At 43.3% G+C, this 16,365-nt stretch overlaps 1 protein-coding gene across 1 annotated transcript in view; it reads right to left on the bottom strand.

Moving 5' to 3' along the window:
* The window catches only part of RTCA (RNA 3'-terminal phosphate cyclase), a 39,478-nt gene that overhangs the window by 14,823 nt on the left and 8,290 nt on the right, over positions 1–16,365 (bottom strand). The window contains exons 2-5 of the mRNA XM_073571652.1: positions 14,625–14,712; positions 11,983–12,083; positions 9,184–9,327; positions 6,552–6,675 (exon numbers count right to left, since the gene is read on the bottom strand). Of these exons, the coding sequence (XP_073427753.1) occupies positions 6,552–6,675; positions 9,184–9,327; positions 11,983–12,083; positions 14,625–14,675 (420 nt within the window). The 5' untranslated portion in view covers positions 14,676–14,712. The remainder of the gene's footprint in view (positions 1–6,551; positions 6,676–9,183; positions 9,328–11,982; positions 12,084–14,624; positions 14,713–16,365) is intronic.

The raw sequence follows: 16,365 nt of genomic DNA, 5'->3' as shown, positions 1-16,365 counted from the left end.
TACGGGGTGGCAGTACACGCCGTACTCATAGCCTCTTTGTGGGGGTACAGTTGTGACTGTTCACACTGTATCCCTCCTAAGACCTGAAAAGGGAACGACGCACATCGAGGTAGATATGGGCCCAATGAAGGACCCGTGTCCACCTCCTACTGACACTAAGCTAAAACTGAGGAATTCCCTGCCGGTCGGTGGGGTGCACACTGCGGAGGAGGAGCTAACCTTTTTTGTGCATAGTGTCAGCAGCATACACCCATGGTCTCTGTGTCCCCCGATAAGGCGAACGAGAAATCAAGATACATACAGGGTCTCCCTTATCAAAATGAGAGTGTCAGCAATAATGGACAGATAAACCCCTTACCTAGGGCATCTGGAGTTACAGATTATCCAGCTAGGTTTCATTAAAATTGCTGTTCTGATCGCCCCCGACAGCCTCAGTGCTCCGCTGTGTAGTGCTGGCTGCATGATCACTTTACTAAGGATCCGTCAGTGAGCGCGTTCTGATGGACAGGGAGTAACTCTTACATCAACCTTTAGGCCGGGTTCACACCAGCGTTTAAGTCCGCAGCGTGGTGCTGAGGACTTCTTCCCTTAAGCTCCACCTACTTCCGCATGCGTCCTGCGTACCTATCTTTAACATTGGGTACGCAGGGACATGCGTTGTATGCGGATGCGTCATTTTGGGATGCCCTCCGAACGCAATATGTTCCATTTTCTTGTGTTCGGCGGGCACGTCAAAACGACGCATCCAACGCATGTCCCTGTGTACACAATGTTAAATATAGGTAAGCAGGACGCACGCGGAAGTAGGCGGAGCTTAAGGAAAAGTCCGCAACACCACGCTGCGGACTCAAACGCTAATGTGAACCTAGCCTTACCAAGTTCCTCAGCTGATTTTTGGTCGTATGAACGTCCAGCTCTTTTGTTGCAATCGGTGACCATAAATCCATATAGAAAGGTTCAGAAAGAGACCCAAGAGTTACAAACTCCCCAAGGGAACAATTTCACTGGCGGATTTCTCAGTTCATCTCATTCACCAGCCAGGATTTGCAGAGAAATAAACAGCCATAAAAGCCAAAATGGCAGAAATTTTAAACAAAAAGGTCTAAGAAAAAAAAATAAAAAATATGCCTGGGCAAGGTCTGATCAGGAATGATATTGGACGCATGGTCTCAAGTTCCTGCAAGACCATCCTGAGTAATTATCTTACTCCAGATACATTGGGGAAAATAAGTATTTGGTACATTGATGATTTTGCAAGTTTTCCCACCTACAAAGAATGGAGACGTCTGTAATTTTTATTGTAGGTTCACTTCACCTGTGGGACACAGAATCTTAAAAAAAAAAAAAAAAAGCCAGAAAATCACAATCACATTGTATTATTTTTACATAATTAAATTGCATGAAATAAGTATTTGATCATCCACCAACCAGCAAGAGTTCTGGCTCTCACAGACCTGTTAGTTTTTCTGTAAAAAGCCCTCCTACTCTGCACTCATTACCTGTATTAATTGCATCTGTTTAAACTCGATACCTATATACCAGAAACCTGTCCACACACTCAGTCACACGCCAACCTCTCCACCATGGCCAAGACCAAAAAGCTGTGTTAGGACACCAGGGACAAAATTCTAGATCTGCACAAGGCTGGGATGGGCAACAGGACAACAGGAAAGCAGCTTGGTGAGAAGGCAACCACTGTTGGCGCAAATATTAGAATATGGAAGAAACACAAGATGACTGTCAATCTTCCTCGGTCTGGGGTTCCATGCAGGATCTCGCCTCGTGGAGTAAGGAGAATTCTGAGAAAGGTTAGGCATCATCCCAGAACTACATGGGAGGACCTGGTCAATGACCTGAAGAGAGCTGGGACCACAGTCTCAAACATTACCGTTAGTAACACACTACACCATCTTGCATTAAAATCATGCAGGGCTCACACCAGCACAAGTCTAGGCCTCTTTGGAGTTCGCCAATGGCTATCTGGATGATCCAGAGGAGACATGGGAGAAGATCATGTGGTCAGACGAGTCAAAAATAGAACTTTTTGCCTTCAACTCCACTCCCTGTGTTTGGAGAAGAAGGATGAGTACAACCCCAAGAACACTGTCCCAACCGTGAGGCATGGTGGGGGAAACATCATACTTTGGATGTGCTTTTCTGCAAAGGGGACAGGACAACTGCACCGTATTGAAGGGAGGATGGATGGGAAGGGACAGCCCTTCTGGACTTAATTTTAAGCAACAGGCCAGATAGAATAGCAGAAGTACGAGTCGATGGGCACCTAGGGAACAGTGACCACAATATAATACAATTCCACTTGTCCTTCAGTAAGGTGCCCTGGAAGGGGGTTACGAAAACGCTGAATTTCAGGAAATCAAAGTTTGATCAGCTTAGAGAGGACCTTCGCCGAATTGACTGGGACAATGTCCTCAAAAATAGGAGCACAGAAAATAAATGGGAAATATTTAAATCAGTTTTACACACCCACTGCGAGCTAGCCATACCGTACAGAAATAAAAGGGCTAGGAACAGGAGAACACCAATGTGGCTAAATAAGGATGTAAAAAGGGCAATAAATAACAAGAACAAGGCATTTCGGAAGCTAAAACAAGAAGGCAATGAAGAAGCATTAAAAAGTTATAGAGAAAAAAAATAAAATGTGTAAAAAACAAATACATTTAGCAAAAGTGGAAACTGAGAGACTCATTGCTAAGGAAAGTAAAACAAACCCCAAACTATTCTTTAATTATATAAACAGTAAAAAGATTAAAATTGATGGTGTCGGCCCTTTAAAGAACAATGAGGGTGAAATCATAGAGAGCGATGTGGGAAAAGCAAATGCTTTAAATACTTTTTTCTCTCAACAGTGTTCACACAGGTAAAGGATATGCCAGGGGAAATGCAGAGGGATAATGTAAACTCCCCATTAAGTATTACCTGCCTAACTCAGGAAGAAGTGCAGAAGCGCCTTAGTAAGATTAAAATTGACAAATCACCAGGCCCTGATGGCATTCACCCTCGGGTATTAAGGGAGTTAAGTAATTTGATAGACAGGCCTCTATTCCTTATATTTAAAGACTCTATAGAAACAGGGTCTGTTCCTTTTGATTGGCAGCAAGCAAATGTGGTACCAATATTCAAAACAGGGGTGTAAAAGGGAACCTGGAAACTATAGGCCAGTAAGCTTAACATCTGTTGTGGGTAAAATTTTTGAAGGGTTTCTAAGGGATACCATTATGGAATATCTCAATGTTAATAAATGTTTAACTCCATATCAACATGGATTTATGAAGGATCGCTCCTGTCAAACTAACCTGATCAGCTTCTATGAGGATGTAAGCTCTCAAATGGACCAAGGAGAATTATTGGATGTCATTTATCTCGACTTCTCTAAAGCATTTGACAATGTCCCACATAAAAGATTGGTAAGTAAGATGAGAAAGCTTGGGCTAGGGGAAAATGTGTGTAGATGGGTAGGTAGCTGGCTTAGCGATAGAAAACAAAGAGTGGTTATTAATGGTGCATACTCAGATTGGGCCAGGGTTACTAGTGGGGTACCACAGGGTTCTGTATTGGGCCCCCTACTATTTAATATATTTATTAATGATCTAGTGGATGGCTTACACAGTAAAATATCAGTATTTGCAGATGATACAAAACTATGTAAGGTAGTTAACACAAAGGAGGACAGTTTGCAACTACAGACAGATTTGAGTAAATTGAAGAATTGGGCTGAAAAATGGCAAATGAGGTTTAACACAGATAAGTGTAAGGTTATGCGCATGGGAAGGAGGAACAGATGCTACAATTACTTACTAAATGGGAAACTGCTGGGGAAATCAGACATGGAAAAGACTTAGGCATCTTAGTCAATAAGAAGCTAAATTGGAGTGCCCAATGTCAGGCAGCTGCCACCAAAGCAAATAGGGTCATGGGATGCATTAGAAGAGGTCTGGGGACACGAGATGAAAACATAATTCTCCCTCTGTACAAATCACTCGTCAGACCACACTTGGAGTATTGTGTGCAATTTTGGACGCCGGTGCTCAAGAAAGACATTACTGAACTTGAAAGGGTTCAAAGGCGGGCTGCTAAAATGATAAATGGAGTTGTTCACTACAATACCAAGAAAGGTTATCAAAATTAGGTCTATTTACTCTAGAAAAGAGAAGACTTAGGGGAGACTTAATATATATGTACAAGTATATCAGAGGGCAATACAGAGATCTCTCCAATGAACTGTTTGTACCAAGGACTTTGATAAGAACAAAGGGGCATTCTCTTCGTTTGGAGGAAAGACAATTTCTGCACCAGCATAGAAGAGGGTTCTTCACGGTAAGAGCAGTGAGGCTCTGGAATTCTCTTCCTGAGGAAGTGGTGATGGCCAACTCACTGAATGAATTTAAGAAAGGAATGGATGCTTTTCTTGTGAGTAACAGTATAGAAGGTTACGAATAACAGAATATTATAGGTAGATGGTTAACCCAGCTTAGGGGAAGGAATTTTTTTCCCTATGGAAAAAATTGGCTTCTACTCTGTGGTTTTTTTTTTCCTTCCCCAGGATCAACAATGCAGAACAGCTGCACTAAAAATAGGCTGAACTAGATGGACATAAGGTCTTCCTTCAGCCTTCAAAACTATGTTACCATGATGGGGTCATGTATCAGGAGATTTTGACCAACAACCTCCTCCCCTTAGTAGGAGCATTGAAAATGGGTCATGGCTGGTTGTTCCAACATGACAATGACCCAAAACACACAGCCAGGGCAAGTAAGAAGTGGCTCTGTAAGAAGCATTTCAAGGTCGTGGAGTGGCCTAGCCGGTCTCCAGACCTGAACCTAATAGAATATGTTCGGAGGGAGCTGAACTCAATGTTTCCCAGTAACAGCCCCAATTACATCAAATACCGTATATACTCGAATATAAGTCGAGATTTTCAGCCCAAAAAATTGGGCTGAAAGACCCCCTCTCGTCTTATATTCGAGTCATATACAAAGGGGGTCAGAGGGGGAGGGGGGGCGGGAGTGTCAGGTCATACTTACCCGTCCTGACGCTGTCTCTTGAGCCCCCAGCTTCTCCCCGTGCTCTCTCTTCCTGCCTTCAGCGGTCACGTGGTGCCGCTCATTAAAACTCATGAATATGCGCATATTAATGAGCGGCACCACGTGACCGCTGAATGCAGGAAGAGAGCGCGGAGAAGCTGGGGGCTCAAGCGACAGCGTCAGGACGGGTAAGTATAGCGATACTCACCTGTCCTGCGTCCATGGCTGCTTGCTGCTGTCTGTCATCGGTCAGTGACTTCAGACAGCAGAGGGCGCGGTGACGTGGTTAGTGCGCGCCGCGCCCCCTGCAGTCTGAACGTCACTGACTGATGACGTGCAGATAGCGGTGAGCAGCCATGGACGCAGGACAGGTGAGAATCTGACACCCAGCGACGGAGAGGTGAGTATGTCATTTTTTTTATTTTTACATGCAGCAGCAGCATGGGGGCAGCATATGAGGGAACAATCTATGGAGCTATTTATGGGGGAACAATCTATGGAGCTATTTATGGGGGAACAACCTATGGAGCTATTTATGGGGGCAGCATATGGGGGAACAACCTATGGAGCTATTTATGGGGGCAGCATATGAGGGAACAACCTATGGAGCCATTTATGGGGGCAGCATATGAGGGAACAACCTATGGAGCTATTTATGGGGGCAGCATATGGGGGAACAACCTATGGAGCTATTTATGGGGGCAGCATATGGGGGAACAACCTATGGAGCTATTTATGGGGGCAGCATATGGGGGAACAACCTATGGAGCTATTTATGGGGGCAGCATATAAGGGAAAATCTATGGAGCTATTTATGGGGGCAGCATATGGGGGAACAATCTATAGAGCTTCTTCTGAGGACACCATATGGGGGAATAATCTATGGAGCATTTCCCACCCTAGACTTATACTCGAGTCAATAAGTTCTCCCAGTTTTTTGTGGCAAAATTAGGGGGGGTCGACTTATACTCGGATCGACTTATACTCGAGTATATACGGTACTTATCTCATGCAATAAAATGCAAATTAATTATGTAAAAATCATACAATGTGATTTTTGGGATTTTTTTTTAAGATTCTGTCTCTCCCAGTTGAAGTGTACTCATGATAAAAGTTACAGACCTCTCCATTCTTGTAGTTGGGAAAACTTGCAAAATCAACAATATCAAATCCTTATTATCCCCACTGTGGGAACATCACAGCACTAGACACACACTGCCATATTGGACTTCGTGGAGGATCACCAGCTCTTATCTGATAGTTCTTTCTAATGAAATGTGTCACGCTTGTTCCTTGGCTGTGTCTAGGTTTGCAGTTCAGTCCTATTGAAGTCAATCTTGTTTCCTAATGTAATACAATCCCTTTAAAACTTATTTCCTAAAATGCCTATTTTTCAGATTTTACTGCTGGTTTCAGTCTTGCATGAATGATGGAGACAATTCCTAACAGTCGGATTTCATACAATACAGCACATAGTATAGTAAAGCAGGTTTCGCGCTGCATACAGACCATTGTGGTGTAGTCAATCTGAGGGGCCATCTCCGCATTGGTGCCGCCTTTAAAGATCAGTTCGGAAGGTGTTTCAGCAAAGAGGACGCAGGGAAGGGAGACCTGAAGCAATAGGCACACGCTCCTACAAAGACAGCGAGAGGGGGTCAGCAGTGGAAGGGTTAGTAGTCAGCTACAGAGACTGGTTATATCTGACGAAGCAATGTCTGACCAACATGACCCTCCATCAATCGCTAAAAAAAAGTCACAGCCTTGATCGAAAAGTACCTTGCTCCACTTGGCCTTTTTGAGCCTAGGAAGGGATCTCAGTACATGGAACCTCGCTAATCAGAAATTGGTGGCATTTTCTACTTGCCACCAATGTATGTGATGATACAACCCCTTTAAGGGTTCATTCCCATCTTCATACATGGGGATTGTCATATAGTGCTTGTAAACAGAAGCAGTTTTGCAATTTGCCGCTTACTAAAATTTGACGCTGTTCTTGAGATATTAAGCACTTTTCTTGTGTTTACCATTTGTTGCCATGGTGAACGACCACCGCTGTTAGGCAACAAAACATGAGCACTGCTTTAAAGCCCTTTATCATAGAGCGTCTATGCAATGTTTCGCGGCAGATTGGGATCATGAAAGCGCACCGTTATCTTCTAATCGCAGTCAGCTTCATCATAGTGCGCACAAACTAGACGGCAGCGGTGGTCGGTCTCCTAGGCCAGGGTTTCCCAACTCCAGTCCTCAAGGCACACCAACAGATCATGTTTTCAGGATTTCCTTTGTATTGCACAGGTGAAGCAATTATCACCTGAGCAATACTAAGGAAATCCTGAAAACATGATCTGTTGGTGTGCCTTGAGGACTGGAGTTGGGAAACCCTGTCCTAGGCAACAAGCTGGAAACAAAAGTGTTAGCGGCTCAAGAACGACCGCAAACTTTAATAAGTGGTGTGGTGCAGTGACCACTGTGACAGCTAGGGGGCGCTGTATGGGTCATGCACACACGCATATCCATTGTGGTAATGGAGATAGGATGAACGGCAGGATGCTAAATGACCGTTATGTATCCCGGGGAGGGGGGGGGGGGGTGGCCCTGGGAAGGAAGCTTGAACGAGTGTTGATCAGCAGAGGTATTGCTGAGGTTTTTGTTACAATGTATCAGGGAGAGCTTTCAGGTGGCTGGTGAGACCAGTCACCTACAAACCCACCCAGGGGCGTGTGTCTAAAAACGCCCATAGTAAGCCTGTATGTGTGTGTATGCATGGGTGTCTGATATAGGACCTGCAATGAGGTCATAGCCATGTGATCCGGTGGGCGTGGCTACAGACCATATAAGGTGACTAGGGTAGGTCACATGAGTGAGTGCCTGGATCTGATTGGCCCGTGTGGAAAGGTCCCGGAAGGCTGTCGTGCTGGAAGGTGAGCTCCCTTCCTGAAGCGCACATGTGGACGCCGCTGACCGTGTGTGGCCAGTGTGTAATAGCCTGTGAGTACTGGACAGTCCCCAGGAGGGAAGGGACGCCAGGACTGAGAAGCAGCTAAGAGGTAACCCTGGACAGGGGGAATTAACTGAGACTGTAGAGCCTGATTGCTGGGCAAAGCACCGCCTGTGTGAACACAGGGCTAAGGGAGCGGAGCTCCATTGTGAATATTCGTTTGGTCTGCTGTAAGACTGTTTCTTCATGCTGCATTGGTTTATGCCGTGTATGGACTGATTTAATGTGAAAAGCCTGCGCCGGACCTGGTTTATCTGCAGCCAAGTGAGTGTCCCTCAAAACGAACATTAGGCGCTACCTTGCAGTGGCAAATTGCAGAAGTGCTTGTTTTACCATCACCGTCTGACAATGTGCATCTATGAAGACAGTGGGAACCCTAAAGCAAATTATCACATTTGGAGAAACGTTGTGTTCTTGCTGACAAAGCTAGTCCTAAGTAAACAAGAAAGACTTACTACCTTTATATAGAGTATAAAGTAAAGATGAAGGCACTTACAATATACAAATCATAAGAAAAGTGTCCTTGTTTCACTAGGACTATTCATCATTTGGACAGAAAAGATGCAGAAAAGGAGTGATGCCCCACAGCAGTACCCGCTTGCCTTCCTGCCTTGTGACTACCAAGAATATTGAGCTGCACAAGACAGGATCGGCAATCATCAGATCACATTTTTCTTATTGAGCCAGATCCTTCAGATTTCACAATATAAATTGCATACGTTATTAGATAGATCTCATAGACCTGATGAGACTGTAGAACTTACTCTGAAAATCCATGTTAAAATGGCTTGACAATCATGATATTAAAATGATCGTTTTAGGAGTCCAACTAAAGACTAAAATAGCTAATAAATCAAACAAGTGTATTCATTCCCCTCCAGCCCAGCCTGACAGAAAGCTGCAGCTTGTACTGAGCAGAGAGAGATCTTACAGGAGGAGGGATGCTGAGAAGCTGTCAGCCTCGGTGAGCGGAAATGGAGTTTAAACTTTGTATTGGAAAATCTGGTGACAAATACACTATAATAAGTAAATCTATTAATGTAGGCGTTTGCAAATCACATTTTAGAATTGTATATTACTATCACTTTCAATTAAAAAAAAAAAAGAAAAAAAAGACGACGGTAAGTGAATTTGCTTACTAACCCGGCAGTTTTTGTATCAGCAATCAGAGATCCCCCTTTTATTCTTCCCGGGATAAAGTTTATTTCTGTAGACCCTATTGCAGCATTTTCCAATTGACCAGCACACAAATCGCGAACAGTCTCCAGTCCTGATAAATGTTGTGGCCTGCGAAGAAATGGACAATTTATAGACATGGAACCAAATATGCAGTCCGTGCCCCCCTGGAATCACATCAATGCCAAGGAGGTGGCAAATGGCTCGCTCATCACTAGTTCTCATTCTTTCCATATAAGCATATGGCTAACGATGTGGCTATCTGTTCAGATGATTAGCTAAGGCCATCAAATCAGATACAGGACAAATAAGGGGGCTGGCACAGCTAATAAACTGAATCCGGCAGCGAGACTTTTAAAGGATTAATCCATCAAGTACATTGTTTTTCACAAAGCCCAATAAAGTCATACTTGTTAGTATGCAGACTCAGTCTAACATAACGTTTCTTTCTTGCACCTTTGTCTTTTTTTCCTATATTTCTTATTGCCCCTCTGTGCATCCAGCTTCATATAGCTAAATATGCAGTCCTGTTCTTACACTGCTAAAACTAGCAGCACCCTGCTCCTCCTCAGTGCTGCAGACCCATGCCTCTACTGTGTATTAGTGACCACCCCACCACTCAGAGTTGATGACTCAGCTGCATCCATCACAAATAATTGGCACACCATCTAAGTTTAGAATGCCCTCCATTCTCCTGTGCAGTGTATGGCCATGTATACAACTGTCTGGCCAATCTTATCTTTTACCATATGCATCAATAGAGCAGCATTTGCAATTTTCCATCAATAAGCGGTTTGCTACAGACATCAAACACAGCTCAGCTTGTGACAGCTCTGCTGAGCCAAGTTATTACAAGCTTTGCTGCGGAGTAGCAGAGGACAGTGTCTCTCCGCTGAAAACCAACTAATGATATAAATGCACAGGAAGCTATTCTGATGCAGGTGGCAGAAGATAAAATGGGTCAGGCAGGGCCTGCACAGGAGCATAGAGTGTGTTCTACACATAGCATACATTATGCAAGAAGTGGAGGTAGAGTCACATTATCCTGGCAGGAAGCCAACTGGGATACATTGCACTGTGCATGATCAACCAGGAGCAATGGAACAGCAGCAGGATGGTTCTAATGGTAATTAGAGGGTAAATGAGGCCCGGAGGGGCACCTTTGGGTGCTTATAATTGCAAAACCCACCAGATTACAAAATGAGTCATATTGGCACAAATAAATAAATGTATGTGTACATTGTTATGAGACCATACAGTGATTTTTTGAAATAACCCTTTAAATCATGTTGCCTTGTCAAATCCAGAAAGAGAGAGAGGGATTGAGCTCTATGCCTGGATCACAATAAATACAACAAGTAGGGCCTAGATAAATGGCACTTCCTAATAATCATACCATCCAAAAAGATCAGGGAAGCATATAGCCATAAAAATAACAAGCTTTATTTCAATCAATACAAAAAGACATAGACAATCATGAAAAGGACTTGAGTATCCAATAGGACACCACAAAGTGCATTGACATTACAATTCCATTAGTATTGTGCTCAAAGCTACAAAAAAAGGGGCGTATTCATGGGTAAGAGTCCAATCTGACGAACTAGGTGTTCAAAATATAGTCATCACTATAATTGTAACACTTATGGTATATTAATTAGATGAAAACACCACCAGAGTATATGTCACTAGAGCGTTATTTCTGCAGCTTCCAGGAAGAATCAATAACTAAAGACACTAGTAAGGGTAAGTACCCAGCATAAAGACACTGATGTTAAGTAGTACAGCAGTGAGCCATAGGCTAAGAATAGGAAAAAGTGTCTTAATGGATAAAATTTAAGCAGAAACCCCAGTCTAAAATATGTAACATATAATACAAATACCATCATATGTATAGAACAATACTGCCACAATACTTTGATCTTATCATGGGGTGGTGAGCAAGTAGAAATATCAGCGCACATGCCAAGGTAAATGACCCAAAAGGGTTCCTACAATCTACTGCTCCCATTCCCCTGGTATGCCATGACAGCCCCATAAAGAAACATAATGAAGTATACGACCTTGTGCTATTGTGGTCCCCGACGCGCGTTTCGCGTGAGCTTCGTCCTGGGGGGTAAGTGACTGGGGTGTAAGTGTGACTGGATCACAATAAATGTGGAAGAGGAGGTAGAAAGGCTAAAAAGGTTTACATTTGTTACATTTATAAGGCCATGTTCACATGCAGCACTTTTTTTATGCAAAATAAAAGCTGCATTTTACAGCAAAAGCTGCTAGATTTCAGAAATCTCATGCACAAGCTGGATTTAATTTCACTGACTAAACCTGAGAACTGCAGCGTGTCAATTCTTTCAGCGGTTTTTCACACAAAAACGCTGTAAAAAACGCAAACTTTTTATTTTAAGTGTTTTTGGTTAATACAACAAAAATTTCTTAAACATGTATGGTAGACAAAGCACAAATATTATTTATACTCCCAAAAGAATGTAAAAAAGGCTTAAAAATACTGCGAAAAGGGAGTTTTGAACAGTTTTTTTTAGTGCAAAAAAAAAAAACTCTGCTGTATGTGAACATGGTCAAGTTATATTTAGAAGGCGATTCTATCCACATATTAAAAATGGGGAGTTACACACACTGTCTGTATTACATATCTAGCAGCTTTATTGGGTTTTTTCTTGTAAGCTTTTAGAAAACCTGACAGAAAAATGCCAAGAACAGTAAAACTAAGCAATAACCTGTCCTTCCCGTAATGACACATAAGAGATGTACCTTAGGCCCGGCGTGCTTCGCCCTGCTCGGATCTTTGACACTCGGACTCGAATACCTAGAAGACAGCTCAGGGCCGTGCAGATACGCAGGATCTGACCTCCCTATAACACCAAGATTAAGAGGAAAAAACAGAAGCACGTGAGCCATCGCCAACTGTACTATATACAGTAAATGTCCAAACAGAAGAACTGTGCCACCAATCAAAAAAAGTGCTTAATTAATACCCTTCTGTGAGCTTGTTGGCTCATTTGCTCAAATATATTTCATAAAACCTTTTTTAAAAGAAGAAAAAGCACTCGTCAATTCATTTAGAATAGAAAGTCCAATACTAGTGGGACATCTAAATGGTAAGCAGAGGGGATGCAGGGAGAGCCATGGACTACGGCCGTTTCACATTTGTCTGGCGCTTCCACGGGTCCAGGTGACATGCCCACAAAAGAAGAGGCTAACGCGAAACACGCGTTGGGGTTACCCTCAACCTCAAATTGTACAAGTCTGCTATTTATTCATGTCGGTGCTATCACTATGAAGCTCCCTGTCCTCTCCAACAGCTGCAGGAACCTTTCCTTGCAACCAGAAAAAATGTAACACTTGTCCATTTATAATGACCACGGACAAGATAAAGATCCCCAACTCACATCAGGACTACAAGATCCCAGGTACTTTCAGCTGCATCACATCTAATGTGGTGTACTTAATTATTTGTACTAAATGTCCAACTGGGGATCTGTATGTAGGGGAGACAGGGCAAAAGCTTAGAACAAGGATGAATGCTCATCGTCACACAATGAGAAAAAAGAATGGATCTACCTGTGGCAAAACATTTTTGTATGATGGACCACAACACCAGGGATATGAAATTACTGGTATTGAAAGGTAACTTCACATCTCAGAGAGAGAGATGTGTTTGGGAGTATAAATTTATGACGACCTTTGACACTCTCAGTGCTGGAATGAATGTGTCGCATGGATTTATGTCTTTTTACATCAATTAAGGAATTTGCTTTCAAGACCTGGTGGGGGCATCACGGCACATTAGGAGACCCCAATCAGAGGACTATAAAACATCCGGACTCCTTATCTATGCAGTGGTCCAATATCTATGTTTCTCCCTCTACCATATTGATAGTTCTGCTTCACATCACTTGTCTTATCTATTGCATTTTTTCTAGGCTGTATTGTGCATAAATATGTGACTCTTCAGATTTTGTATTAGTCTAGCCTGAAGAAGAGACCTGAGTAGTCTCGAAAGCTTGCAATGTGTTACCATCTTTTCAGTTAGCCATTAAAAGGTATCAACCACTGAGGACTCTCAATTCTGAATAGTTTTCTATCTACTGGCTAACACGGTACAAAGATATACATCTTTCCTGTATCACTATGATGGTATTACTGGGTAACTGACTATACTAACACTTGTGTCACTGCCTAAATAACTGCCTGTGAATTTCCAGCGAGGGCCCTCTGGAATACATATACCTTCAGAAATAATTCACCTATTGCTTAGATTACTCTTCCTGCACAATATGTATTTTAGTAAGACCTTTTCATCTATTATGTTTATGTGATCCATAGACAGCTCTTTTTGTATGGCCAGATTTAGACTACCAATTTTGATCCCAGTAGGTTTGCATTCACATCTGCATATCTCCTATGAGCGGTATTGTACTCATTGACACTTTTCTATTTTATCCTTATGTTTTTATAGTGCTTATTCTCGAAACAATTTTTATATTTGATTAAAAACAACAAAAAGGGGTTTGTCTGTATTAGCAACTACATGACTTTTTTTTTTTTTTAAAGTTCCCTGATATCCCCTTTAAGTGTAACTATCGTTTTGAAAAATATTTTTTTATATGTTACATGTGATCTGTGGGGAGTATAGGTCTTAAGACTCCGACCAATCAGTCAAAACACAGCTCTGAAGTGTGCAGCTCCCTCCTAAGAGGAGTTGGTTGATCAGGCTTAATATAAAAACTATGGGCACAAAAACCCCTCTAAGTTAAAGGGGTATTCCAATCTCCAAGATCCTATGCCAATATGTAGTAGGTGTAATAATAATAACAATTATATTAGCAAATGCTTCCAATTAGAAACGTAGTATAGTTCTTCTGATTCGCTATGTCTTTTTCCTCATATGCTGGCATTGCAGGACCTTAGGAATCCATGGTTACCACCACTAGCAACTAGCTGTCACTATATCAGTGGTCTAACCATGGATGCCTAAGGTCCTGCACGAGGAAAGAGATAGTGAATCAGAAAAACTATACATTTCTAATTGGAGGCATTTGCTAACACTATTATTACTCCTACCACATATTGGGATAGGATCTTGGAGATAGGAATACCCCTTTAATGTACCGACCCACAGACTTCCTATTGACCCCATACACTGCCTGTGCTGGAGGCTCATGCAGGAGCCGAGCACTTCAGAGCTGTTTTTTAACTGATTGGCAGTGGTCTCAAGCCCCAGACCCCCACCAATCATTAACATATCCAGTAACTGTAATATACAAGAACTTTTCTAACGTGACAGCTTCATTACAAACACTGGATCCCGTTACACTCCTCTATGGTATATTGTCAGCAGTTTACCAAAGGGAACGTATTCTGATATTGGATAGAAATCTGCGCCTCCTCACCCCCTCCATAATGCTGCCATCCACGTCCACTGGTCCACCCTCTTCTGCCATCGTCCTGGGATTTGTCTCCGACACTTCAGGCGAGTATCTGCAGATAGAACAGGGGCAGACATGACATAGGGAACACAACGACACAGCACACACACTCACACCACTGTCCTAACAGGTCCGGTTATGTGGTGGCTGCAGATGTCGGCCCGTCTCACTGTACAAGTGGAGTACAAGACAACAGTTATTGTAGAGCGCACGGGCAGACGTGTGTCAGAGGTGGGGGACAAAAGTCACAACACAGCCGCACCAGAGAAACGGTCACAAAACCTCACCCTAAACAGTCCTGTGTGACTGACAGCTGTGGAAAATGCTCCTATGAGATATGGATCTGAAGTAGGAGCAATCAGCTCACCCGTCTGGGTGCACGGAAAACACTACAGCAACAGTCCAAACGATTATCAGGTCCGAAACACGTGTGCTGTTCCATGCATGTTTCTAGTTAAAGAAATGTATTTATGTTTTTTCGCTTGTCTCTGCTGCCATCTACTGGCCAGACCATTTAGTTCCTCTGTCTTTCCTTGTTCAGCCTATGGGGAGGGGCTTCTCTTCAGCCTCTTCTCTTCCTGTTTGCTCAGTCATCGGCAGACATCTTACCTGAGAGAACTGTTCTCCCTCATGAGCTGAGGAAGCAAAGTCTTTTGACCCGCAAGTAGCGACTCCAGAGACAAGCTCCATGCAAGAGACTCAGTGTAATGTTTGAATCGTTATCTACGGAATAAACCAACATTGTTCTTCATCACAACGCGTGTATGCTTATCTGAGAAGCTGCTAAGGGTCATGTCTGCCTCGCTTATTGGATACACAAAGGTAGGAACTTCTCTCACTTACATGTCTGCATACCTTTAATCGCCATTAAGTGGGGACAGAACAGTCAAAAGACTAGCTTGTCGGCCCATACAAGTCAGAAGACTACTTTTAAAGCTCATAAGCAGCTAGAAAACCTCCTTATAGCCCAGCACCCCAGCTACAGATCTCCATCTGCCCCGTCTCCCTATGTGTAATCTGCCCAGCAACAAGCCTCGCACACCAGTCTGCCTGCAGCAGTGCACGTCTGGACAAGCCTAGAAGTAGCTCCACCACCTGCCACATCTTGCAATAACTCTGCTCGTACTGTTAATGAGGACTGTCTATGCACCTGCTGTTTCCTTCTGGCCACATCGCTCCTAAAGGCCTGCAGTACTCCATACCTCATTACCGCGCATCAGCGATCCGCGAACCCCCAAGTTTCGCCAAAGCCACTCTGGGAATCTCATCCGGGACCTCCCGCAGAGCCGCACAGCGATTTTCGGACCCCGATTCAAAAGTTGAATTTTTTAAAGAGACAGTACACCTTTATTCAAAATGGCCGAAAAAGACCTCGGACAGGTCCCTACTGATGAAACAGTGCAAATACAACCTGATACCGTCCACGATGAAGCCCAGGAGGCAGACCCCACATCTCAAGCAGACCAAGTCACCCGACCAAAACGTTCTGCCAAACCAACTATAAAGGTGCTTGAAAACTATCACAATATGAAAGATGAGCTATCTGATCACCTGGAAGAACAGTGGGAATGCGTCACCTCTTATATGTCAAGACTCGAATCCTCATCAGGCAACGCCGCAAGCTTGCAATCCGTCATGGAGCGGCTGAACACCGCCCGTGAAAGGTACAAGAGACTATCAGCAAAGTACATCGCTCTTCTAAAAG

This window comes from Dendrobates tinctorius, unplaced genomic scaffold (genome assembly GCF_039654945.1).
Source record: "Dendrobates tinctorius isolate UK_male_01 unplaced genomic scaffold, ASM3965494v1 ptg000029l, whole genome shotgun sequence".
Lineage (NCBI taxonomy): Eukaryota > Metazoa > Chordata > Amphibia > Anura > Dendrobatidae > Dendrobates > Dendrobates tinctorius.
This window is presented reverse-complemented; position numbering and strand designations above follow the sequence as displayed.